At 37.7% G+C, this 26,734-nt stretch overlaps 1 protein-coding gene across 19 annotated transcripts in view; it reads left to right on the top strand.

The window, feature by feature from the left end:
* Positions 1 to 26,734, top strand: part of NEB (nebulin) — a 124,560-nt gene that overhangs the window by 48,825 nt on the left and 49,001 nt on the right. For all 19 annotated transcript variants that reach the window (XM_061445733.1, XM_061445651.1, XM_061445643.1 and 16 more), the window contains exons 55-93: positions 277 to 588; positions 1,616 to 1,819; positions 2,159 to 2,263; positions 2,359 to 2,466; positions 2,601 to 2,912; positions 3,665 to 3,868; positions 4,642 to 4,746; positions 5,446 to 5,553; positions 6,098 to 6,409; positions 6,799 to 7,002; positions 7,469 to 7,573; positions 8,052 to 8,159; positions 9,042 to 9,353; positions 9,779 to 9,982; positions 11,074 to 11,178; positions 11,356 to 11,463; positions 11,848 to 12,159; positions 12,642 to 12,845; positions 13,047 to 13,151; positions 13,286 to 13,393; positions 13,555 to 13,866; positions 14,782 to 14,985; positions 15,210 to 15,314; positions 15,840 to 15,944; positions 16,037 to 16,348; positions 16,632 to 16,736; positions 16,978 to 17,076; positions 19,647 to 19,748; positions 19,935 to 20,042; positions 20,876 to 21,187; positions 21,533 to 21,637; positions 21,719 to 21,823; positions 22,391 to 22,495; positions 23,408 to 23,515; positions 23,603 to 23,716; positions 24,494 to 24,691; positions 25,587 to 25,691; positions 26,265 to 26,369; positions 26,455 to 26,559. In XM_061445733.1, the coding sequence (XP_061301717.1) occupies positions 277 to 588; positions 1,616 to 1,819; positions 2,159 to 2,263; positions 2,359 to 2,466; positions 2,601 to 2,912; positions 3,665 to 3,868; positions 4,642 to 4,746; positions 5,446 to 5,553; positions 6,098 to 6,409; positions 6,799 to 7,002; positions 7,469 to 7,573; positions 8,052 to 8,159; positions 9,042 to 9,353; positions 9,779 to 9,982; positions 11,074 to 11,178; positions 11,356 to 11,463; positions 11,848 to 12,159; positions 12,642 to 12,845; positions 13,047 to 13,151; positions 13,286 to 13,393; positions 13,555 to 13,866; positions 14,782 to 14,985; positions 15,210 to 15,314; positions 15,840 to 15,944; positions 16,037 to 16,348; positions 16,632 to 16,736; positions 16,978 to 17,076; positions 19,647 to 19,748; positions 19,935 to 20,042; positions 20,876 to 21,187; positions 21,533 to 21,637; positions 21,719 to 21,823; positions 22,391 to 22,495; positions 23,408 to 23,515; positions 23,603 to 23,716; positions 24,494 to 24,691; positions 25,587 to 25,691; positions 26,265 to 26,369; positions 26,455 to 26,559 (6,459 nt within the window). The remainder of the gene's footprint in view (positions 1 to 276; positions 589 to 1,615; positions 1,820 to 2,158; positions 2,264 to 2,358; positions 2,467 to 2,600; positions 2,913 to 3,664; positions 3,869 to 4,641; positions 4,747 to 5,445; positions 5,554 to 6,097; positions 6,410 to 6,798; positions 7,003 to 7,468; positions 7,574 to 8,051; positions 8,160 to 9,041; positions 9,354 to 9,778; positions 9,983 to 11,073; positions 11,179 to 11,355; positions 11,464 to 11,847; positions 12,160 to 12,641; positions 12,846 to 13,046; positions 13,152 to 13,285; positions 13,394 to 13,554; positions 13,867 to 14,781; positions 14,986 to 15,209; positions 15,315 to 15,839; positions 15,945 to 16,036; positions 16,349 to 16,631; positions 16,737 to 16,977; positions 17,077 to 19,646; positions 19,749 to 19,934; positions 20,043 to 20,875; positions 21,188 to 21,532; positions 21,638 to 21,718; positions 21,824 to 22,390; positions 22,496 to 23,407; positions 23,516 to 23,602; positions 23,717 to 24,493; positions 24,692 to 25,586; positions 25,692 to 26,264; positions 26,370 to 26,454; positions 26,560 to 26,734) is intronic.

Here is a 26,734-nt window from a genome sequence, read left to right as displayed (position 1 = left end):
CTGCCATTATGTTAAGACCTTTTTTACTCCCTGATCCTGAGTAGTATCTCCTAATTTACAGGCATGGAATGTCTGGAAAATGTGGAAGGCATATGAGGCAGATAATGTTATAAGAATCCTTTTGCAGCTGTACTCTGCAGTCCATCATCTTAAAACTTTCTTGCTTTTCACTGTCTCTGGTGTCAGATGCTAACTTGTAGAGAGTTTGAGGTTTAGGGGCTGCTATGGAGAGAAAGAAAACTTATCTAAAAGTCATTGAACTCCTTTTTGCTATAGTACAAGTACAAGGAAGGCTATCGGAAGCAGCTTGGCCACCATATTGGAGCCCGTAACATAGAGGATGATCCAAAGATGATGTGGTCGATGCACGTAGCCAAGATCCAGAGCGACAGGGAGTACAAGAAAGCCTTTGAGAAGACAAAGACACACTTCAGTAGCCCAGTGGATATGCTGGGAATCGTGTTGGCCAAGAAATGTCAGGAGCTGGTCAGTGATGTTGATTACAAGCACCCTCTGCATCGGTGGACCTGTCTGCCGGACCAGAATGACGTTGTGCAAGCCAGGAAAGTGTACGACCTCCAGAGTGATGTAAGTTGTTCCTTGCTGTCCATGTGAAAACCAGGAAACAACTTTGGTCAGTAGTATTCCTTTCTTGGAGCAAGTCCAGATGGGGAGCATAAGTGTATGCTTCTTCTGTGGGGCTGAGACTGTGTGGTGTAGGTAAATTCTTGCTGAATCCTAGAATGGTTTGGGGTTGGAAGGGACCTCAATGATCTCCACTTCCCACGACTTCTACAGTACGAACCAGTCTTCCACTAGACCTGGTTGCTTAAAGCCCTGAATACTTGCAGGCACTGGGCATCCAGATGTTCTCCTGGCACCCTGTGGCAGTGCTCACCACCCTCACAAGGAAGAACTTCTTCCTAATACCTAATCTTAGTCTCTCCTCTGACAGTTTAGTGCCATTCCCCCTGTATTTCTATTGAAAAGAAACGTACAGTTTCAGCCTTTCTCTTCCGGGTCTCATTAGTTTCTGATTTGACAGTTCAGGAGAGGTCGCAGCAGTCGAGCTTTATTTTTGCTGAGATTTGTCAGGAATGGCCAGTGCTGGTGTTAGTGTGTGGTCATACGTGATGGTCACAGAAGAGCCCTGTCTTGCCTTGAGCATTCTGGGGAAGGGTTGTTGCAGGTGTCTGTAGTTGTGTATGGCAGGGGGAGGGCAACAGAGTCAAATGTTTTCCTCTGCAGGACTGTCAGTGGTCAAAGGCATGCCAGGTGTGCAGAGGCAAATGGTACGAAGAGTGTTAGGTGATGAGGTGTAAGGCTTCTCTGATGGCTCTGCCAGCTGGAGATGGCCAAGTGTGGCAGTTGGTTCCCAGGGAGATGAGGAGGATGGAGGTGGAAGGTATGTGGATGGCTTGGCACTAGCTCTTGCTGCTGTAGGTGTGGGCAGGCAGGCTATGTGGATCTGAGCTTAATGGGAGTCCCTTTTCTGGTGGTAAGTGGTTTACCCGGGGAATGTGTTTTCGTCGGCAGAGCTTCCCTTGGCAGAAGGAGTGGTTGCATGGCGTGAGGAGGATGCTGAGCAGCTTTGTGTCCTTGCCTGTCCTTTCAGAATGTGTACAAGTCTGACCTTACATGGCTGAGGGGCATTGGCTGGTCCCCGATTGGTTCGCTGGACGACGAGAAGAATAAGAGGGCGAGCCTCATCCTGAGTGACAAGAAGTATCGGCAACACCCGGACACCATCAAATTCACGAGTCTTCCCGACTCAATGCCCATGGTTCTGGCAAAGCACAACTCTGAAATCATGAACCAGGTGAGCTTTGCTTGTGTTTTTATCCTGAGGAGAATAGGTGCATGGCCCAAGATGCTGTGTTCTCTCCTTCCGAGGCCTGGGTGTCTTAATGGGGATATTGCCTCCTCTTGCATGGGGTCTTTGTTTTTGTTGTTTGTGATCAAATTCTCTTACGTGTTATTGGGCGCAGGGTAAAAAAGAAAATGGTGTAGTTTTAGGAGGTTTTGGGTCAAGAAGAGGTGTTCCTGAGGTATTGCAAAGTGGAGTCCCCTGTCTTCAGTTCCTGGATCTACTTTGCTGTTTGAGTTTGTTGCCATGTGCTAGCTTGGCCTTCTTTCACGTTGGACTTGTTCTTTTCAGCGTGCGTACACGTCAGCCTGGGAGAAAGATAAAACCAGCATTCACATTATGCCGGATACACCTGATATTTTGCTGGCCCAGCAGAACAAAGTGAACTACAGTGAGGTAGGTGGCTGAGCTGGGGTTAAGCATCCATCCCTGGACACAGCTGTGGCCTGGAAAGCAGTGTTGTTTGAGGGGAGTGGTTGTTTCTGTTCCAGAAACTGTACCGACTTGCGATGGAGGAAGATAAGAAAAAGGGCTATGACATGCGAGCAGATGCCATTCCTATCACATCTGCTAAAGCTTCCAGAGACATTGCAAGTGATGTAAGTACAGCGGAGCCTTTATCGGCCCACCTTTTGCCGAGTTTCTGGGTGCTCGTAATTGAATGCAGGGCTTCTAACCTCTGTCATGAAATGAAAACTAATCTAAATCTCTCTGAACACTTTTTTGTCTGTAGTACAAGTACAAGGAAGGCTATCGCAAGCAGCTTGGCCACCATATTGGAGCCCGTAACATTGAGGATGATCCAAAGATGATGTGGTCGATGCACGTAGCCAAGATCCAGAGTGACAGGGAGTACAAGAAAGCCTTTGAGAAGACAAAGACACACTTCAGTAGCCCAGTGGACATGCTGGGAATCGTGTTGGCCAAGAAATGTCAGGGGCTGGTCAGCGACATTGATTACCGCCACTATCTGCATCAGTGGATCTGTCTACCAGACCAGAATGATGTTATCCATGCTAGGCAAGCCTATGATCTACAGAGTGATGTGAGTACTCAGCGATAAGTATTGGAGTTCTAAATTGTATGTCATTTTTTTTTTTTCTAAAATAGGGAAGCTGCTTGACGTGTCTGTGTCACATAATGGGTGTTTTTTTTTCACATTATGTTTTTTTATGTTTTTCTTTTCCATTCCTTGCATGGTCATTGGATTTTTTGGGCTGATTGAATCTCTGTGTGAGTTGCAGTATGTGTGAGTATTAGGGCAGTTTCTAAAGAGCTTATTAGTTAGCTGAACACTAGATCTATCTGCATATACTCCTTTGTAATAGTCAGTCTTTGCAGAGTTAACAGTATATAAATAGGAAATTGCCTAGGTTTTTTTTTATTATTATTTTAAATTTCAGCCTCTTTATTGGAAGGAATTACTTTGTTCTGTCTTGGAGAAGGTGTTTTACATTATGAGCTGTTGTTTTAAGTGGGTGACTATGCATTTATTGTGAACAAATATTACAGGAAAAGTTTCTGCTGACTTCCAGGGTTTTGTTATAATCTATTGCTCTTTGACCATTCTCCAGCATGTTTCTGGATGAAAAATACCTCTTGAACACAGATATGTGCCTTCACATGTCGTCACATATTACACATATGTGTTCTCAGTCTATCTTCCTAACAAAGATGGTTTTGCAGATTGAAGTAGGAGGAAGACAACATATAGAAAGTAATAATTAGTTGCATGGTATATGTAAAATGTTTAACTGGCAATATTAATGAGACAGCTGTATTTGTATTTGGTGGTAGAACTGCTATAAGTCTGACCTTCAGTGGTTACGAGGCATTGGTTGGGTCCCAATTGGTTCCCTGGAAGTTGAAAAAGCCAAAAAGGCAGGAGAGATCCTGAGTGATAAAGTATACCGTCAGCCTCCGGACACAATTAAGTTTACGAGCATCCCTGATTCTGTACCAATGGTCTTAGCCAAGCAGAATGCGGAGACAATGAATAAGGTGAGTGTCGATTCGATTAGGTAACCCATCAGCAGTCCCTGCGTAAACTCTAGACAGGACTAGGAATACAAATGTGTGATTGCTATATCAGATTACTGTGCAGCAAGGCTTTGAAAGTGTAAGTTACGTTTTTGGTAATTGTCAGGTAACTTATTTTCAGTAAGTTCTAATTAAACAATATCTTTTGAATTACTGATTTAAATTTGAATTATCAACTGTGAAGTTTCCACGCACTATACTGTGTATCTAGTAATATGTTACCTAACTTTAATTTTTAATATATCAATTTGTTTAATAAATCTAGATTTATTAAATAAATAAATACTTAATAAAGTACTTGTGTTAGGTCAGTCTTTAAAGCATTCCTATTTTAAACAATTCAGTGTAGTACTTAATGTAAGAGTTTTCTTAATCTGTGGCCCTGATCTCAACCCTGTTTATGTCAATGAAACCATTTCCTCTTCCAAGCATGGCTTGTCCTTAGCATTTAGATCTCTGTGTGTCTGATGAGTATTCTGTCCCTTTTCTTCTAAACACTGTTTTTTGAACAGAATTTTTTCTCCATTACTAATTCTCTAGATACTTAATATACAGGTTATAGAATGAATGTAAAATCTCATTGCTATATAAGGAATAAGGTGGGGTTTTGTTTTGGGTTTTCTTTTTTTTTTTTTAGGCTTTGAGTACAGGTCTTTAATTCTTCCTGTGTTTTAGGAGGTCTCCAAGTAGTCACCATTGTTCTTCCCCTTTAACATACATTATTTCTGCTACAGCGTTTATATACTGAGGCCTGGGATAAAGACAAGACACAAATCCATGTAATGCCTGACACACCTGAAATCATACTGGCAAAACAGAACATGCAAAACTACAGTGTGGTGAGTGTGTGAGCTCTCCAAATGTAACTGGTCTATTTAATGGCTGGGTCATTAGTGTTCTGATAAACCTTGTATTGATGATACCATCAATTTCTTTAAGAAACCCCCAATATTTATCCTCAAAATCATGACTTTAAAAACACAATTTTGATATTTATACAGTAGTGCATACATACAACAGTGAGCAGTATTGACAATAAATTCCATGGGAAGCTGTGTGTCTCCAGTGAATTTCTGGGAGTCCTTTCTGTCAGTGTGCATACTGTTAGGAAGGTACAAAATTAATTTCACCCTTGGAAATACCAAAAATGTAATTTTCAGCACAGTTCTGAAGAGCAGTAATCCCAATGTTTGGTGTTAGTTTAGGCAAATAAATTCACGTCAGTAAGAAGTGGTTTAAAAAGTAAGTTTTACTTCACTTTATAGAACAATAGTTTATCTGTAAATTGTAGTCCATGTTGTTTAAAGTAGTAAAAGAAAAAAAAAATTGTTAGCAAATGTATTTAGCAAAGTTTTTACTTTGTTATGAATTTGTATCACCTACTGATCTGGGGCTTTGAGTTGAGAAAGTTAGATAAAGCTATGTTGGAATAAATCCTAACACAATTTTAAAAATCTACTCACAAACAGTTTGTTTTGCATAGAATGCAATATATGGAATGAACTTACATAAATCTCACTGTTTAATTCTTCACCTAGAAACTCTACAAGCAGGCCATGGAAGAGGACAAAAAGAAAGGCTACGACTTGAGAAGTGATGCTATCCCCATCCAAGCTGCCAAAGCATCCAGGCAAATTGCCAGTGATGTAAGAAACTACTGTTTTGTTTTTTTGTGTGATGATATTTGATCTCTGCAACCTGAAACATATAGCTGGAATCTGAAAAAAGCATTTCAATTAAACTGTGATCCCAAATGATAAGATTTTGGGAAGCAAATTATTATATATGTTTAAAGATTTTATTGTAAAAAGTTTGAGAAGTTATAAGGAGAATATAGTGCCTCTCATCAATTTTATAGCTCATAACTGTATCCTTAATTAAATCTTAAGAACATGTATATTATTATATTTGATAAAGATCAAATGTTTAATAAGAGGTTTATTTCTCACTAATGTGAGTGAACAGTTTTTTTATCAAAAAGCTTACTTAAAAATCTCTAGGGTTCTAACTCAAATCTCAAAAATTTAATGTGAGAATTGATATTATTAGCCCCAGAATTGCTTTGACAGTTTGCGTTGTTTTGACTTTGGCTATGGAGTAATCTTAAGAGTTTATTATTAGAAATATTTAATATGAGTAACTGATATTAGTAGGTAATGCAGAAATATACTATCTTGATTTATATTTCAGTACAAGTACAAGGAAGGCTATCGGAAGCAGCTTGGCCACCATATTGGAGCCCGTAACATAGAGGATGATCCAAAGATGATGTGGTCAATGCACGTAGCCAAGATCCAGAGTGACAGGGAGTACAAGAAAGCCTTTGAGAAGACAAAGACACACTTCAGTAGCCCAGTGGACATGCTGGGAATTGTGTTAGCCAAGAAATGCCAGGGGCTGGTCAGTGACATTGATTACCGCCACTATCTGCATCAGTGGATCTGTCTACCAGACCAGAATGATGTTATCCATGCTAGGCAAGCCTATGATCTGCAGAGTGATGTAAGCTCTTTTTGATTTCATTTCTGTTGAGGAATGTATTTGATATTTTACATAGGTGGATCACATATCACTGTGGTAGAATGACATTTTCAAGATTAAATTTCATTGCTAATTTGAAACTTCTGTCTCCAATAGGATATTTTAACTAACTGATATTTAAATTCTTTAATTCCATAATTTGGGCTTTTTATCATCTGCCATTCTGTGAAATTTGGATAATGGTATCACTCTTAATGTATATGTGTGCAGTTATTTTTCCTAAAATTTTCTCTAGGATTTTGAATTTATTTGAATTAAAAGTTGATAGTGAGGTTGCTTAACTGTGAAAAGATGCACTATGTAAATTTCATTACGATTATTAGAATAACCTATGTATATTTTGGTAATAGAACTGCTACAAGTCTGACCTTCAGTGGTTACGAGGCATTGGTTGGGTCCCAATTGGTTCCCCAGAAGTTGAGAAAGCCAAAAAGGCGGCAGAGATCCTGAGTGATAAAGTATACCGTCAGCCGCCGGACACAATTAAGTTTACTAGCATCCCGGATTCTGTACCAATGGTCTTAGCCAAGCAGAATGCAGAGACAATGAATAAGGTGAGTGTCGATTCGATTAGGTAACGTGTCAGTAGTCCCTGCCTCACCTCTGGGTGCAGGACTAGAAATATAATGATCACAGGTAATGCTGAAGTTAAGAAATCATGTATTTTCAAGTAGTGTGTTCTGTTTATTTTAGTAAAAACTATCAAGACTTGTAATTGAAGCCTCAACTTTATAATATTCTGCATATTACATTTTAATCTTTTCTTTGACTTGTCTCTGCAGTGAGCAGTAATAATACTTCAGTTTACTCATTCTTAAGTAATGTGGCAGTTTTCTAAATGTTGTTGAATTTCCTCAGGTAAATCTCTTTTTAATAATGGTATCTCTACCTGATCAAATACCTAACTGTTTATTCATGCTATTTTTTCTATAATTTTACCTAGTGTGCTCTGTGATTTACCTGACTAATATTGACCTGTTTTGGAATGCAATCTTAATCACTTTCTTTATTCTTTCTTAGCATTTGTACACTGAAGCATGGAATAAAGATAAGACTATGATTCATGTCATGCCTGACACACCAGAAATCCTGCTAGCTAAACAAAACCAGATAAACTACAGTCAGGTAAGTAAAACTGAAGAGTTGTCAGAAATCCTTTTATTCTGTCAAGTACAATTTTGTCATCTCTGAGTTTGATTAATATTACAATACTGTTAAGTTGTCTAGTTTCACAAATTGCCAGCTCCACTGTTAGAATTGTTCTTTCACTAAAATGCTGGTGTCTAATTAGGCTTTTGAAATATATTACCTGCTATAAATGAGAAATCATTTCTATAGCAAGGTATGGAAATAAATAATTTAACTTACAGAATATTCCTTGCTTTGCCTTCCCTAAATTACTTAACATTTCCAGGCATTTACAATACAATTACAAAATCTGCATATTTTTATTTTCTAGAGAAGATAGAGCTGTTTTCAAATGTTTAAGTTGCCTGAACATTGACGGTATTGTTTAAGCACTTAATTTGTTTTATTACACATATGTGCTTAACTGAAGTGTGATTTTGGTTTTGAAAGAAAAATTTGAATATTTTTCTCACAGAAAATGTACAGACTAGCTTTAGAGGAGTCGAAGAAGAAGGGTCATGATTTGCGTTTTGATGCCATTCCTATTCAATCTGCCAAAGCATCCAGAGAGATTGCCAGTGACGTAAGCATGGTTTTTAATCATGTCTATATGGATTTGGTAATGGAAAAGAATCATTTGTTTGCTACTGTAATACCTTAGCTTTATAGAATAAATAAAATGGAAATCCAGTGATTCTACTGCATGCTTTTAGTGCATGAAAGGAATGGGTAGCCATTTACGCATGAGGTATATATCGCAATAATAAATAATTGTGAGGGTTATTTCTGTGCCCCCTGTGATAGTTCCATTGATATCCATGGATATTGAAATGAGATGATCAATAAGTTGTACGAGTCTATGCTAGTATTAGTCAAATTAATTTCTGATTAAAAATAGGAAATACTTTAAAATCTGTCCCCAAACCAGATATATTAGTAAATAAATTCTAAATAAATCTTATAAATTGCTGTCTTTTCCTCAGGGAAAAATATTACACTTCTGTTAAAATGTAATATTGAAATTCAAGATTGCTATGACAGGTTTTGCTTCTGGAATGAGGAAGCATCACTAACGGATGATAACAGTTTTTTGTGATCCTTGTTTTTTCTATCAAGATTGATACTTAAACTGTTAGTATTAACTACCTAAGACTATCTTCACTGGGGTTTTGTAATAAGCTTTTAAATAAGTTAATCTTTACATTTTAATCGTAATAGTTAAAGAATGTGGAATATCAACCTTGTTAACATGTGACATGAAATGTTAAGTTGAAGTGTGATATAGTTATGTAAAAAATCAGAGATAATGATATGGGTAATAAAAATAATTTTTATGTTAAAATTAATAAAACAGTAGCAGAACCTAAATAATATTTTTCTCTAAACAAAATACTAATGATTATATTAAACTGTGAATTATTTATTAATATATAATTATACCGTGTGAATATGAACTCAATTTCAGTACAAGTACAAGGAAGGCTATCGCAAGCAGCTTGGCCACCATATTGGAGCCCGTAACATTGAGGATGATCCAAAGATGATGTGGTCAATGCACGTAGCCAAGATCCAGAGTGACAGGGAGTACAAGAAAGCCTTTGAGAAGACAAAGACACACTTCAGTAGCCCAGTGGACATGCTGGGAATTGTGTTAGCCAAGAAATGCCAGGGGCTGGTCAGTGACATTGATTACCGCCACTATCTGCATCAGTGGATCTGTCTACCAGATCAGAATGATGTTATCCATGCTAAGAAAGCCTATGATCTACAGAGTGATGTGAGTAAATTTTTACATTTGTAAGTCATAATTACATATACAGGGTTTTGTACAATGTAATTTTAAAACATATATAATATGCTTGAGGCACTTGCATGAGACATGTTGATAGAAATGAAATGTTTACTATATCAGATCATTAAATTTGTTTAATTTTTAATCCTATTTTTTCAGTCCTTAGCCTGAGGTGTAAATTGTGTTTAACTCTGATATTTGTAGAGTTCTTAATAACTCATTTCTTTTTGTTATTTAATAATTATTTCACTAAACTTTCAGAAATAACACTTGTTTTCAAAACCATATCCTGCTGCTATGTGGAAATACACACAACTGTTTATATAGACTCAGATCTGCTCATTTGCAATTATTTTACTATTCAAGCAAAGTTGCACATATATAACTTTTGAACTTTCGAATTTTTTCAGGCGGTTTACAAATCAGACCTGGAATGGCTAAGAGGTATTGGATGGGTTCCTATTGGTTCCGTGGAAGTTGAAAAGGCCAAGAAAGCTGGGGAAATCCTGAGTGAAAGGAAGTATCGTCAGCCAGCAGACCAAATTAAATTTACTAGTGTGACAGATTCTTTGGCCATGGTCTTAGCCAAGCAAAATGCTGAGATAATGAACAAGGTGAGCTTGGGGTTTTTTGTTTGGTTGTTTTTTGGTCAAAAATCACTACTGTTAGTAGCTAGTGGAACTTATTCATTAGGTGAAAAATACAAAGTGCAAAGTAAGACTAAACACTTTCATTGTGGACTTAGAGAAAATAAATGTCTGAATTCAGCCTTTGCATGGAAAGGCTCTTGGCTCTCTCTAAACTGAACATGTAGTAAGAATGTCCAGAAAAAAAAAGTCACCTAAATCACGTACTTTTCAAGAGTAATTCTAATTTTTTTTTGCAAATTTCTCTCTTTTTCACATCAGCTGAAATCCTGTTTTTAAATGCTTGTTTAGTTTCTTTCTTCTATTTTGTTAATGCTACTTCACTATACAAAGCTTATCTCTGACAGAACAGGCAAAATTTTTTTGCAGTTCTTAGACAATAGTGTGAAATCTGCAGAAATAGTGTTTCAGCAAGGTATTGGATGTACTCTACAGTGCATCCAGAGCTGGCAGTGCCATGACCATGTTATAAGATAGGATGTAGCAGAATATTGTGGCTTCTACCGTAACTGCTATAATGATGTATTGTATCATGACCAAATGTCATACCGCATCATGAGCAAGTTATGAGGAAATAGCTTATGTACTCTGGAAGTGAAGCTTCTGCAATTTGTCTTAGACCTAGAGGGTGAAAGTCGCAAAATACCTACTCCTCTTTAATAAGAAACATCAATCAGACAACTCATACAGGTAGGGCAGAATAACAAATATAGTTTTCCTCCAGCAGTTTCCCAGCAATCCTAAATCAATCAGTTGTTGTGCCAACTTAACCTAAGATATAACAATGAAGGACAAAATTTTCTTGAGTTGTTCAGTGGGAAACTTTGAGATATCGGGATTTAAAGCTTACTTGAACTACTGCTCACAGTTTGTAAAATACGTTCTTTGATGAATGTAATAGTTTGCTTATATATATATATATCATATTCTGCTTCAAGGTTACTTTTCTTTTGTATTATGGATATACTTTTGATAGCTACTGCTTTCAAATTTGCAGTCTTTCCATTATACCACATGTAAAGAAACTTTCTAAAGGAATGTGGTTTTCTCTCTCCTAGCGTTTATACACAGAAGCTTGGGATGCAGACAAAACTTCAATTCATGTGATGCCTGACACACCATCAATTTTGTTAGCGAAGGCCAATGCAGCTAATGTTAGCCATGTAAGAGCATTTAAACATATACTAAACTAATGGAAATTCAGAAATTAAGTAAGCATTTATTTAACAATAAAGATATTTTAACATATTCATTCCTAAAAATTAAAAAAAAAAATTGTGAAATTTAGAAGTTCCATCGTTCAGAATATTGATAAGCCTTTTCTGTCTCCTTTTGTGTAGAAACTTTATATACAAGCCTGGGAAGATGCCAAAAAGAAGGGTTATGACATGAGAGCTGATGCAATTCCATTCCGAAGTGCAAAGGCCTCAAGAGATATCGCGAGTGACGTATGTTCTTCCTTTAGATTTATTTTCAGTTATCTTGAGAAACAAGAATGAAGTAATAAGCTTTGTACAACATAAAAATCCATGGTATATCAGGTTCATCCTGAAAGCCTACGGACAAAGGATTAAATTCAGAAAGAAAATTGACAACAGTTTTCAAAAGGAAGATAGAATTATAAATCCTGACATTAAGCAGATATTGGAAAGTAATAAAATATGATAACAATAACCAGAAGCTGTAGAGGAAAAATATATTAGGCATCTGTAAACTCTAAATGAGTATATTTCATAACAACAAAATATATTTGTGGTTAGTAGCAATGTGAAATTATGGGAAATTCACCCCAATTTCACTATTTGTTTTAATACTTCTTTTTGATTCCTTAGTACAAGTACAAAGAAACACATGAGAAGCAGAAAGGCCACTACATTGGGTGCAAAACTGCCCAGGAGGATCCCAAACTGTCGTGGGCTGCGCGTGCTATGCAGCTGCAGAATGACCGAATTTACAGGAAGGCGTACCATGATTCAAAGTCCCAGGTCCACATACCAGTTGATGCAATGTCAGTGCAGGCAGCCAAGGATTGCCAGACACTAGTCAGTGATATTGACTATCGTCAGTACCTTCACCAGTGGACGTGTCTGCCTGACCAGAATGATGTGATCCATGCCAGGAAGGCTTACGATCTACAGAGCGATGTGAGTGAGAATAATTGTAGGAAAACTTTATGGCAGGTGTGTGAGGCTTTGCTTATTTGTGACTGTGCAAATATACTTTCAAATGCACATTAATGAGCCTGCAGTCAGCCCTGGTATGTTTATTTTAATTTGTCTATATGGTCCTTTCCAAATCAGTCATGGTTTCAGCTTGGGGAACAGAAATAATCCAGGCAGTTTGTAAGGTGACCATATTTTTCTGGTACAATGTTTTCTTTCAGACTACTTGCAGATAATACCACTGGTATGTATGTAGCAAACATACATACTTTTAAAAGACCAGTACTTTCCTTGCAGTGCAAATCTGGGGTTTAGCTGTGTGTGGGAAACACATAGTACACCACCATTTCAGTGCCTGCTTGCTGTGTAACTTCATGAGGAGGAAATTGGGGAAAACCTTTTACAAAATCTCTCTGCACATAGAGTTGTCCCTGCAATGTCAGTAAACCTTGGTTTCTTTGTAGAATGTATACAAGTCGGATCTGGAATGGCTGCGGGGCATTGGCTGGTTGACAGAAGGTTCTGTGGATGTGGTGAAAGCAAAGAAAGCCCAGGAACTCCTGAATGAGAGGTTATACCGCACACGTCCGGATGAGATGAAATTCACCAGCATTACTGACTCACCAGACGTTGTCCAGGCTAAGATCAATGCTTTGCAGATCAGTGACGTAAGCTTACCTTTCACTTGCCTTTCACTTATCTTTCATTTATGTGATGACATTTCTTTTCTTTGTGGTACAGACTAGAATTTGTTCTATGGGAATGACTAATTGGAAAATACTGCAAATCAGAATTACCAAGTAATTCCTCTGGGAGGGATTCTTCAATGTTCAGACCATAGTGAAATGTCATTACGCTTTTCTCCTTAGCGTCTGTATCGTGAAAACTGGGATAGAGATAAGACACAGGTTTCCATACCTTCTGATACTCCTGTAATGCTGCAGTCCAAAGTCAACGCTCTCAACATCAGCAATGTAAGAGAATAAAATTATTCTGCATGTGAAGAATTAGTAGAGTATGACAATTAAATTTCCAGAATAGCTTTTAAGAAAAGGCATTGCTACAAGTCTTGACTGTTTGTAACAAGGTTGATTAATTTTATTTGCAGAAACATTACCAGAAGGCCTGGGATGAGGCCAAGGCAAAAAGTTATGACCTGAGAGCTGATGCCATTCCCATCAAACACGCCAAGGCTTCCAGAGACATTGCTAGTGAGGTACAGTCTTCTCTTAATGTTGTAGCTATGCCTGTCTTTCTGTGTCCAGCTCAACTGACTGAAGTTCAGCTCAAAGGATTTACAGCTTAGAAGCTGAAAGCCTTGTGAGTCATGTTGGGGTGAGCAATGTGTGACTGCTTATGTTCTTTCTGCATGTCTAGTACAAGTACAAAGAAACACATGAGAAGCAGAAAGGCCACTACATTGGGTGCAAAACTGCCCAGGAGGATCCCAAACTGTCATGGGCTGCGCGTGCTATGCAGCTGCAGAATGACCGAATTTACAGGAAGGCGTACCATGATTCAAAGTCCCAGGTCCACATACCAGTCGATGCAATGTCAGTGCAGGCAGCCAAGGATTGCCAGACGCTAGTCAGTGATATTGACTATCGTCAGTACCTTCACCAGTGGACGTGTCTGCCTGACCAGAATGATGTGATCCATGCCAGGAAGGCTTACGATCTACAGAGTGATGTGAGTATGTCCAGGGATGTGTTAGTAATTGCTGTTGATATTTGTTATATTACCGTCTGATTTTGATGGTTTGATACTACAGTCTCCAAGGATGTATCTTCCGAATTTTATTTTTTTAATTTTTTCATGTCAGTGCTATTATCTGCTCTTTTTCATAATTTTAAAAGTATATGTCTAAATTGTATCGAAGCTTTACTTGGCATCTGTTACACACACTGTAACAGCAATCTGAAGAGGATGAAGTATTTGTCTCTCTTATTTTGATGGAATAACATCTGTTTGTCTCTTTGGAATCACATGTCTTTTTTTACTCCTCTTTATCTGAGTCGACTTGGAAATTTTTTTAGTTTCAAGAAACCTGTGTAAGATAGCAGGTAAGATCTTTAAGTGGCTAATTTCAAAACAGGAGGAGTCAGTACAGCTAATGTCCTGACTTGGCTGCTTATTAGGCAACATAGGTCTCTCTTCTTCTGTTTCAATTACGAGTTTCAAAAGTGAGATTCATGTTCCTTGCTGAAAGATTTTCTCAATTAATACTGAAATAATAGTGCCTGATATCACTTCGGGAATTACACTGTTTAGCTCTAGTCCCCATTAACTCTGTAACATTATTTTTCCTCCTTTTTGTTGAATTTTCCTGGTGGGCATCTTGTGGTTTTTTTTGACTTGTAAGTTGTTGAAATGACTAGAGGAATAAATGTTTTGGAGGGGATCAGAAGTCTTTTTTTAAGACCTTAGTACTCATCATCATTAATGGCACTTGGTTCTGTTATGTTGTTTCCTCTCTATTTAACTTCACCAGGTTTAGAATGTGTTGTTTAAGAAACAAGCTACTTAAAAGCTAGTTCCCAAGTTGTATTTTACTTATGACACTGAAAACGCAACGTTTTCCTTTTCTGACCGCATCTGATGCAGGCTGTCTATAAGTCAGACCTGGAGTGGCTCCGTGGAATTGGCTGGTTGCCTAATGACTCTCCAGTTGTTAAGAGAGTGAAGCATGCCCAGGATCTTCTGAGTGATAATGTCTATCGTACACCTATTGAAAGCCTGAAATATACCAGTGTTGTTGATTCTCCAGATGTTCTTCTCGCTAAAGCAAATGCCGAACAAGTCAGCATTGTACGTTGCAATGTTTTTAAAGTTGTTTCGAAGCTATAAACAGTTAAAGAGAAATCTTGCTGCTAAAACGTAAAATTGATCAGTAGTATTGTAAGTCAAGTTTAACACATTTCCAGACATTTTATTTTTTAGAGATGATAATTTGGGGGGGGGATTTATGGGATTTTGTTATTGACAAGTGAAATTCCATAATTACAATATCAGAAAATGGACTATTTTAACAGCCAAAATACAAAGAAGCCTGGGAAAAGGACAAGACTATGATCCATATTATGGCAGACACACCTGAAATCAACCTAGCCAAGACTAATGCTGTTAATTATAGTAAGGTATGCTTACCATTCTGTTTTCTACATTTCTATAGAGTAGCATGTGTATCCTGTGAATTTTAACATTCTAAGATGTTACTTACAAAGTTGAAGATTAAGTCACATGAATCTCATTGAAGTCATACAGAGCTTGCAAAATTCCCTTCCCTCTGATGGCTGTTCTTAAAGTAATTAGACATTTTAACATAAATGCTTGCATTGCATGCAACTGTTAAAAAATTATTAATTACATTTACCATTGAGGTAATATTTTCTGGAAATGGATGAGAGCCCGAAGTATATAAATATTTTCTAAACTTTTACAAACACCCTTCTATGCAGTATAGGTTGCAAAAGTTGTGTTGCAGGCACTGTATATGTGTGAAAGGCAGTAAGATTTACATCAGTATTTATGACTGAGAGCAGAAATAATGCACAAAAAATAGTTACAATATTTCAGCAAATGAATAGCAGTAAACTATGTGTTTCTTTAATGGCAAATGCCAGAATGTTTAACATATATGGGACATTTTGCTGTCTTTTCAGAAACTGTATAAAGAAGCTTGGGATGAGGTGAAGACAAATTATGATTTGAGAGCAGATGCAATCCCAATCAAGGCAGCCAAAGCTTCTAGAGAAATTGCTAGTGATGTAAGTGCTAGCAAAGACATCTAACGTTTCACATCCTTTAAGAGCTTTTTTATGATAACAGTAAGTAATGGTGATCTTTGCTCTTTACCCAGTATAAATACAAACTGGATCATGAGAAGCAGAAAGGACATTATGTTGGAGTTCCAAATGCAAAAGCAGATTCGAAAATGCAGTTTGCCCTTGGCATAGGCAAAGTTCAGAGTGAACTGGAATACAAGAGACACTTTGCCAAATGGAAGACACAGTGCCACCTACCAGTAGACATGCTATCTATTGTATCAGCTAAACAGGGTCAGTCTTTGGTCAGTGATGTTGATTACCGTCAATACTTGCATCAGTGGATCTGTCTTCCAGATCAAAATGACGTCGTACAGGCTAGGAAGGCCTATGATCTTCAGAGTGATGTAAGTGAAAACTTAGCTTAAATTATCACTGTATTGTCTCTTCTTAGTCTGCTTCAGCTCTAAGTAGGAGGGACCTTCTGCCGAATTCAATGAATTGACTTTGCTGTTTATTAGGAATGCAAAGTATATGCCACTGTTATTTATTGCCAAGTCTGAAGTGTAATAAATTCAGATATGGTGCTCATATTAGAATTACTGCTGCCCTTTTAGCCAGTAGAAGTGCTATTATTTATGAATCTTGCTGGATTGTAGCTAACAAGATGGACCCTCTTTGTTTTGCCAGGCTGTTTACAAATCTGATTTAGAATGGCTACGGGGAATTGGGTGGTTGCCAAATGATTCACTTGGAATCAACCATGTCAAATATGCTGGAGATCTCTTGAATGAGGTAACACATTGTTTTTCAAAACTGAAATTTTCTTGGGGGCATTTGCAATTTAAAGAACTGTTAATGGTTAAATGCTTTTTATTTAAAAAAAAAAAAAAAGATACAACTGGAGCATTTCCACAGCATTAATTGTGCATGGAGAGTTTTTCTTTCCGTATAAACTTTGTCTTGTCTAGGTATTCAGAATTGCTTTCTTAGCTATTCCTGTGTAATCTGATTTGTGATCTTTTCTCTTGTATAGAAAAAGTACCGTACGAAACCTGAAACTCTTTCCTTTACTCCAGTGGCGGACCGAGTTGATTATATCACAGCAAAGAATAGTGGTGAAATTCGTAGTGACGTAAGTTTTGCCAGCATTTTTATGGGCTGTTAAACTGGTCTGCATGTTTAAATGGTAGGATTTTATCTTTAAAAGGATATTTAAAAAATGCTAAAAAATTCTGGGAATTCTGTGAATATATGACATAAAGATGAATAGGTCTTCACAAGCTCATCTCCATCACTTATTGTAGGGAAGAAGCTCCTTAAGCAGAATAACATCTTTCCTACACATTTTGAAAAGCCAGTGCTAGTTCTGCAACCAGTTTCTTATAGAATTATAGAATAGTTTGGGTTGGAAAGGACCTTAAGATCATCTAGTTCCAACCCCCCACCTATGGGCAGGGACACCTCACACTAAATCATGCCACCCAAGGCTTCATCCAGCCTGGCCTTGAGCATGCCAGGGATGGAGCATTCACAATCTCCCTGGGCAACCTATTCCAGTGCCTCACCACCCTTACAGTAAAGAATTTCTTGCTTATATCCAATCTAAACTTCCCCTGTTTAAGTTTGAACCCATTACCCCTTGTCCTGTCACTACAGTGCCTGATGAAGAGTCCCTCCCCAGCATCCCTATAGGCCCCCTTCAGATACTGGAAGGCTGCTATGAGGTCTCCACACAGCCTTCTCTTCTCCAGGCTGAACAGCCCCAACTTTCTCAGCCTATCTTCATTTGGGAGGTGCTCCAGTCCCCTGATCATCCTCATGGCCCTCTTCTGGACTTGTTCCAACAGTTCTATGTCCTTTTTATGTTGAGGACACCAGAACTGCACACAATACTCCAGGTGAGGTCTCAGGAGAGCAGAGTAGAGGGGCAGGATCACCTCCTTCGACCTGCTGGTCACACTCCTTTTGATGCAGCCCAGGATACGGTTGGCTTTCTGGGCTGCAAGCGCACACTGAAGCCGGCTCATGTTCATTTTCTCATTGCCCAACACCCCCAAGTCCTTCTCTGCAGGGCTGCTCTGAATCTCTTCTTTGCCCAACCTGCAGCTGTGCCTGGGATTGCTCCAACCCAGGTGTAGGACCTTACACTTGTCATGGTTAAACTTCATAAGGTTGGCATCAGCCCACCTCACAAGCCTGTCGAGGTCCCTCTGGATGTCATTCTTCTTTCAGTCTTGGCTAATATCATTTATTGTCACTGACAACATGAACATAAATAGCCACTTGCAGTCTGGCAACCATAATCGCAGAATTACATCATGGTTTGAGTTGGAAGGGACCTTAAAGATCATTGAGTTCCAACCCCCTGCCAGAGGTAGGGGCACCTTCCATTATACCAGGTTGCTCAAAGCCCCGTCCATCCTGATCTTGAACACTGTCAGGGATGGGGCAGCCACAGCTTCTCTGGGCAACCTGTGCCAGTGCTTCACCACCCTCTCAGTAAGGAAATTCTTCCTCATATCTGATTGAAATCTACTCTTTTTCACTTTAAAGCCGTACCCCTTTCTGCTATCACTACATGCCCTTGTAAATATTGGACTTTTTATCTTTTATTCATGACAGTTTCTGCATGCAGTAGCTTTGGACAAGAGCATAATCACTGAATCACAGAATCATTAGGGTTGGAAGGGACCTCTGAGATCATTTAATTCAACCCCCCTGCAAAGGCAGGGCCACCTGGAGCATGTTACACAGGAGCATGTCCAGGTGGTTTTGAATGCCTCCAGAGAAAGCGTCACTCTTCCTAGTACATCCTAGGCACTCCTAGGTGCAAGGGCGCACTGCTGGCTCACAGTCAACTTACCATCTACCAGGTCCTTCTCAGCTGAACTGTGTTCAAGCAGGTCAGCCCCCAACCTGTACTGGTGCTTGGGGTTCTTCCTCCCCACATGCAGTACCATACACTTGCCCTTGTTGAACCTCATTAGGTTTCTCTCTGCCCAGTTCAGCCTCTCAAGGTCCCACTTTGTTTAATTCTTCTCACTTTTGCCGGTATACATGTACAAAACTGATGTGCTTTCAGCTTGCCATTCTTTACATGTTTTTGGAGGCTAGTCTGTGAGGAGCTGGTCTGTAAACATGAAGTGACAAGCCCCATTTTAGTTCACTGGTAAAAGGTTGGCAATAACAGTGATACGTTTGAATTGAATGACATACTGCCATGCAACCACATACACACATTCAGGCATGTCCTGTGCTTGGAAACATGACTTGATGTAGATATCTGTGGTTGAGATGTGCTAGAATGCTACATTTACGGAGAGATCATGCTGACTAAAGGGATTTGCTCTTAAAAAGTTTAAAATCTATTGCCCTGGTTCAGATACTTCTTGCTTGGTTATTGGCCATACATCCCTGTAGACCAAACAAGTAACATAACTTCTGAAGATACCCTGTCCACCCAGCTGCCTTGGAACATATTTTCAAAATTATCCCTGAGAAATTTTGTTATTTCTTCTCTTGTACAATTTTCTTTTTAAAAACCCACATATTTGTATGTATATTTAACGTGTCATGTCTAACAGCTTTGAAAATTCGGGGTTTTATGCACTATTTCATGCATAAAATACGGGTCTTGGTATTATATTTTCACAGTTCTGATGTGATGATGCTGCAAGGCAGTAATTTCTTTCTCTTTTCTAGATTAAATACCACAAAGCATGGAATGAGGTCAAGTCAAATTATACTCTAACAGATACACCACAACTAGATATGGCCCGAGAAGCAGCCAGAATTCTTAATCAGGTACGTGATCACTCCCTGACAGTTTCTACTCACATTAATAATTCTTGTGAGGAATTTAGAAAACTTGCTTTATTAAAAATATCCTAAAGGAAGGATTTGTTATCCTTGTACTTCAATAAAGGTTACATACATATGGTAATAATTATCATGGTAGTAGTGTTGAATTCCTCCTTTTATTTTCCACAGAATTTATACAAGGAAAACTGGGAGAAAGAAAAAGCCACTGGTTACCTCTTACCTCCAGACACTGTGCAAATCTGTCATGCCAAACACTCAAATGATGTCCAAAGTGAGGTAATAATTTTTCTCATTAGGAACGCAACTGCTTGGAAGTCTGGAAACGCTGAAAGGCCTTGCGAATTTAGCAACAGACATAGAAAGCTTTCCCTTAGGGGTAACATACAGTAGACTTTTCAGGACCCAAAAAGTCCACTGTCCTCCAGATAAGTCATCTTTGTTATTATGGGTTTTACAGTCATCAGTGCTGAAAGATCAGGTTCTCCTTTCTACTTTCACTTTCTCCAGAAATGGTCCTTTCAAAATCAACATTTTAGATCAATAGTTCAATTAGTTCAATAATTGAAGTGGTATTATTATTTTTACCTATAGCTCTTATTTCACTGATTGGCTGGAGGTTTCCTCCTTGAACAGCTATAAGATGGTATGCACATTACCTTTTAAACTTTTTCGTAATGAATATTGCAATTACTACATGACTCAGTTTGAATAAACATTTTATCAAAACAGTGAGTTATAAATAACTCAAACACCCACTCTTCAGACACTTTCAAATAATTAGTTACAAAATGAGGCTAAATCCACTAAATAACTATTAGTAAACATTTTCTAACAAATCATTCCTCTTGTGCTGAAAATACTGTTTATGAGAAATGGCAGCATATTTGTCTAGAAAACTCCATGTGTTTGTCATGGAGGACTATACAAAATAACTTTACTGTTTGTTTTGTAGTTTTATCTGGTCATATACTGAAAACCTAAGACTGCAGTTCACAACTCCCTGTCTCATCTGTTCTTTGTGTTGACAAAACCATAGCTGTTTGCAGGTTAAAAGTAGAACAGATATAATCAGTGCTGATTTTATACATATTTCTCCTCTCTTCCATCAGCTTAAATACAAAGCTGAATATGTCAAACAAAAAGGTCACTATGTTGGAGTTGCCAGCATGAGAGATGATCCAAAACTGGTGTGGTTTGAGCATGCGGGCGAGATCCAGAATGACAGACTGTACAAATCAGAATATCACAAGACAAAATCCAAAATTCACCTCCCTCCAGATATGGTTTCAGTTGTAGCAGCAAAGGAATGTCAGACCTTGGTCAGCGATATTGACTACCGCCAGTACCTGCATGAATGGACATGCCATCCTGACCAGAATGACTGTATTCAGGCAAGGAAGGCCTATGATCTCCAAAGTGATGTAAGTGATACCACATACATATGTAATTTCTACTTAGTTTGGTCTAACTCTATTGCCCATATTATAGAATCATAGAATCGTAGCATGGCTAGGGTTGGAAAGGACCTTAAGATCATCTAGTTCCAACCCCCCTGCCATGGGCAGGGATGCCTCACAATAGGCCGTGTCCCCCAAGGCTCTGTCCATCCTGGTCTTGAACGCTGTCCAGGGATGGAGCATTTACCACTTCTTTGGGCAACCCGTTCCAGTGCCTCACCACCCTCACAGTAAAGAACTTCATAAGAATGGACATGTCACCCTGAATTAAATAATTTCTTTTCTTTTGTACTGTCTTTTATCATTCAGAATATTTATAAGTCTGATTTGGAATGGCTTCGTGGCTGTGGTTGGATTCCTCTGGATTCAGTGGAACACAAGAAAGTTAAGAATGCACAAGAACTGATAAATAAGGTAAAAGAAAATATTTCAGCAGTTACGCAATTAGCTCTTTTTCATGCTCAGTGTTTAAGAAAATATTTCATCTCTTTGCAGAGAGCATATACAAAAGAAGCCCTTGATAACTTTTCCAATTATACCAGTGTGGTTGACACTCCCGACATTGTTTTGGCGAAGATGAACTCCGTCAATCAGAGTGATGTATGTACTTTTTTTTTAATAGAAACTGTTATATTACTAGAATTAGTAGATGGCTGAATTGCTTTTGTTAAGCTGTACTGTTTATGCATGTACTTACATATGCGTGTGTATACATGTGGATGCTTTATTAATAATAGACTTCTACCGGGGTAAAAAAGTTTCATAAGAAGTGATATAAATGAACAACACGGTATAGCCAAAATAATTGAGCATTTTTCTGTTGAAGAATATAGCATGCCTCTTATTTAGAGTTTACAGGTTTTGCATGTAGTAGTTTAAAATTGAGTCCTGTTCTGGGTGAACAGCACTTAGTTGTATAGTACTAGTGGAGTTCTGGTGTTGCTACTAAGCTGTATTGCTGATCAGCCAGTTGAATTTTGTTACAATACTGTGTGGATTTTGTGGTGTGATGTACTGATGGCATTTGACTGTGTACTATAGTAGTTGGAACTACAAACATTACTGAAAATATGATAACAGAAAATTAATGTCTACTTCCAAGAAATGACACATTGGGATAATTTATTTCTCCCATGGAATTAACATTGTGTTTGTCATCTTTTTTAGATAAAATACAAAGAAACGTTTAACCTTGAGAAAGGCCAGTATATTGGGTCTGATGATACTCCTGTGTTGAACCATGCCAAAGACATGTCCTTGCTATACAGTGATGTAAGATTCTATAAATATCTAACTAAGCTTTAATTTGTTTTGAAATGAACAGAATGTGAGGTGGACTTCAGAAAACTGTTCATTTTTGTCATTAGTCTACTGGGGCACTGTGAAAGTTATTTAATCTCTTTTTTATTCATTTTTTCTCGGTTTGGATCATTGCGATAAGGCTAATTTCTTTCCTTATTGAAGTGATCTCAAAGCACTGCTGTTGGGTGTTTGGAAGCAGTAATAGCAGTAGTAGAGTGTGTGACAGCAGTTTATCATTCATCCAATGATATATTCTGAGACTACTAATGAAATTTACATTTTCTTTTCTAAGAAAGAAAAACTGTAGATTGTTTACATTCATAAGTTAATTTTTATTGGAAATCTCTATTTTTTAAAAATGTGGCTACTCATTCATAGGAGTAGGTGCTTCATAAGTTAGTCTGAAAGTAAATATATTTAATTTTTTTTTTAAATATGATGTATTAGAAAAGTGCCACTGACACAGTTAATGCTTTTAAAATATACAGTGGTTACTGGAAGATTTTTCACCATATTGAAGAGGTATCTATAAAATTACCAATGTCTGTTCTATGCTGCCCTTTTAAACAAGAGTTCGTATCTACATGTTGGATACTTGTATTACTCTGAGGAGAAATGCTGAACTCCAAATATACTAAAGAAAGCGGAGATCATCTTAAATTTGTGCTCAAGTACTTTCCTGAATCGGAACACTAATTCTGTTTGCCTTCGTCACACTGAATATGTATTCAAAATTAACATTCCTCATTTACTTTACTGGGACAATTCAGTGACTATAAATTATATTCCATGTGTGTATAAATGTCAACGTCAGGTTTCTTTGAAGGTAATAATGGATTTTTACCCAAAACGTCTATTTGTTTTGGTTTTGTTTTTGTCTAGAAACGTTACAAAAATGCTTGGGAGATTAGCAAGCCCATTGGTTATTCTTTGGATGAGAAATATATTCCACTTGTTGGAGCAAAGCATGCAAACTACATAAATAGTGAGGTTAGTATAAATTCTCCTTTCTTTTCCTTTATTTTCCATATACATTGTTAGAATGAATTTTAAAATTTCCACATGGATATTTTGCAGCTTAAATATAAGGAAATATATGAGAAGCTGAAAGGCCATTACCTGGCTGGGAAGGAGATTGAGGATTTCCCCAGTGTCATTCATTCACTAGCATTCCAGAAAATGAGGAGCGCGGTAAGGAGAGAATTAGCCTCACTGTAGTATTTTCCCATTTTCTTTATTTTAGCATGGCATCTTTAATTATAAGTAATACAATACTTAATAACATCATTAAAAGTTTTTTCAACATGTTTATGTTTCCTGCATGGTTATTTTGTTACATGGGTTGAATAATTGAACTTGAAATTATTCAGGAGGTTAAGAAGGGATTTGTTTAGCTATTAGACATATTAGAATAAATAAAATAAAAAAACATTTTTTCTATTTCAGTTAAGGAATCTGAACAGTAAGAAACAGTATATGACTTGGGATTCTTTTGCTTTACATATCTATATTAAAGAAGTGTTGATTTTTAATTGAAATGGGAATATAAGAACTGGAAAAGTGAAACACACATTTGGTGTTTTCTTACCATGGCCCATACAACGTATCATGCAGGACATAAAGTCAGTATAATACCAAATATTCTGCCTTCATTTGGACAAGGAGATTTAACTAGATTACAAGCATGTTTTGTAGCATGTGACTTTTTTTAATCTTGAATTCATGTTAATTTTTTCACCAGCTGTTAAATCTGTAAGTGAATAAGGTCGTTCTTGTCCTTCTAGAATATCATCAGAATAAACGGTTATTAATTTATGATTTCATTCTGTTGAATCCCGTGGGTGTTTAACTACTAAATATAGAAAGCATGCCTCGGATTATGCCATAACCTGTAACCTGTTAGAGTCAAAATTGTGCAGAAAACCACTATTCTCTCTTCTTGCCTTTTCCCCAATCTTTCCTTTTTAGTTGGCCTACAGAAAGAATTATGAAGACACCAAAACGAATGTCCATATTCCAAGTGACATGATGAATCATGTGCTAGCTAAGAAGTGCCAGTATATCCTCAGTGATCTCGAATACAAAACTTACTTCCATCAGTGGAATTGTTCACCTGAAGAAAATGATGTTATTCAAGCCAAAAGAGCCCAGGAAATTTTGAGTGATGTATGTGTTTAATTTATTTGTTTGATATTTTAGTAGCCTTTCATGTATTTTTTGCATGGTATTTAAATATAAAATACTTTAAAATGTCTTCCATGGTGTACAAATAGGAAATTAATAACCGTGGTCTTAGATTGCTTGGTAGCATAGTACCAAAAATTAATGTTTTTACAGGGTTTGAGGGGAACATTTTACTGGTCTGGTTATTTATTACTCATTCGTAAACTGGGAAAAAAGCCCAAACAAAAGTTAACATTATGAAACCTTCTCAAAGGTCACTGCTATCAACACTTTATCTCTCTTTGACTGGATGAGATTGTATAGCAAGCTTAGAGTCTGGTCCATGCACATCGGTACAATCAGAATTTTGCTGTACTGCAGTGATCATTAAGTATTGTAATTGGGGTTGTTGTGATTTGCACATGGGCCAGGACAGCATCCGTAATCCTTCTGGATCCAGTGGGTCTGGAAAAGACTTTATTCATTTGGCTTGTTTTGGTGCACAGGGTCTGAGCTGAGTGGCGCAATAAATCAACACTTCTTCGTGTTACATAGCCAACAGTATCTCAGCTTGGGCCAGCCAACCTTCCTAATAAAATGCAATGATGTGTTGCTTAGCCCATTGCTGTGCTGCATTATTTGGTTTAATATCCCTTGCAAATCCTGTGGTTAAAAATCATTCAGTCAAACTGAGAGATAGGCCAGTCTTCTCTGTGCTCACATTTAAGCTTCCAAATAGATTGGAATTACTGAGTGAGCCTGGTTCAGATTCAGTGCTAACCTTCAGCAGTTTGTACAAGCGGAAGATACTGAATATAGAGAAGAAAAACAAATACTACTGCCTCCAAGCAGAAGGCAGATTTCTTCCTAACTTAACAGTCTGTTTTCTTCCATACAGGTGGTGTATAAAGATGACTTAAACTGGCTGAAGGGACTTGGGTGTTATGTCTGGGATACTCCACAAATCCTGCAAGCTAAAAAATCATATGACCTCCAGAGCCAAGTAAGCTTGTTTTCCTCAAAAGTAAATATTGATAAGATTTTTTTCCTTCCATTTGTGATTCACTGGGACTGACACCTGTCTTAGCCCAGAGCAGAATGGAGTAATTTCTATTACATCAGAATATTTTTTTTACAAACTATTATAATACACTCTTTCAGTTTTATCTGTAAAGACATGATCTCTTGTGTTACTGAAGGAGAAGAAAACAGGAGAATGGAAGGACAGCAAGATTGTGGGTTGTAACAGTGAGAAAATAACATTTTGTCTTTCCGTGTGCCATTGCGTGCGCAAGATACCTCAGTGAGACATTTATGTTGGGAAAATGGTGTCTCTTGACTTGCTGATTGCACCTTTAGCCTACTAGATGCTATACAGTGATGTGCAATTTTCATTATTCCTTAGTTCATACTGGCTATAAGGTATTTCTTCTCTATGGTCTGTCACTGTTGAAGTTGGTCTTAACTGGGCCAGAATCTTGGGTTTCAGTTGTCCAGAACTGATTTTAAAGGAAGCTGAAAGGGAATTTCCTGGTCATTTTCAGCATTAATGTTTTGTTTTGTTTTATTTCCTTAGATAAAATACACAGCTGCAGGAAAAGAGAATTTTCAGAACTTTGGAGTTGTTACTGACACACCTCTCTATGTGACTGCAGTGCAGAGTGCTATAAATGCCAGTGATGTGAGTCTCCCCACTTTTTCTACTCAGGCTTTCCCCGTGCTCCTTCTGAGGATTGAAACAATTAAATCTGTCTTTCGTCTTACAGGTGAAATACAAAGAAGATTTCCACAAGACTAAGGACAAGTATACAACTGTGACTGAAACAGTAGATTCTGAAAGAGTTAATAATTTGAAAAATCTCTTTAGCAATGTAAGAGTTTCTATTTATTTATTCATTTCTTTCTTAAGGTGCTACTATGTGGGATTTTTGTTTATTTTGTTCATTCAATCTGTTTGAAGATAAAAGTCCAAACATGAAATTTATCAAAGCTAGTGGTAGCCCTCTGCATTTCTTGAATGTGTAGAGAAGCTGTATTTCAGGCAGA

Source organism: Pezoporus flaviventris, unplaced genomic scaffold (genome assembly GCF_033815535.1).
Source record: "Pezoporus flaviventris isolate CSIRO_AGI_PZ_B2104156 unplaced genomic scaffold, CSIRO_AGI_Pfla_v1 ptg000001l, whole genome shotgun sequence".
Taxonomy (NCBI): Eukaryota; Metazoa; Chordata; class Aves; order Psittaciformes; family Psittacidae; genus Pezoporus; species Pezoporus flaviventris.
Note: the sequence above shows the minus strand (reverse complement) of the source record. Positions and strands in the feature narration are given on the sequence as shown.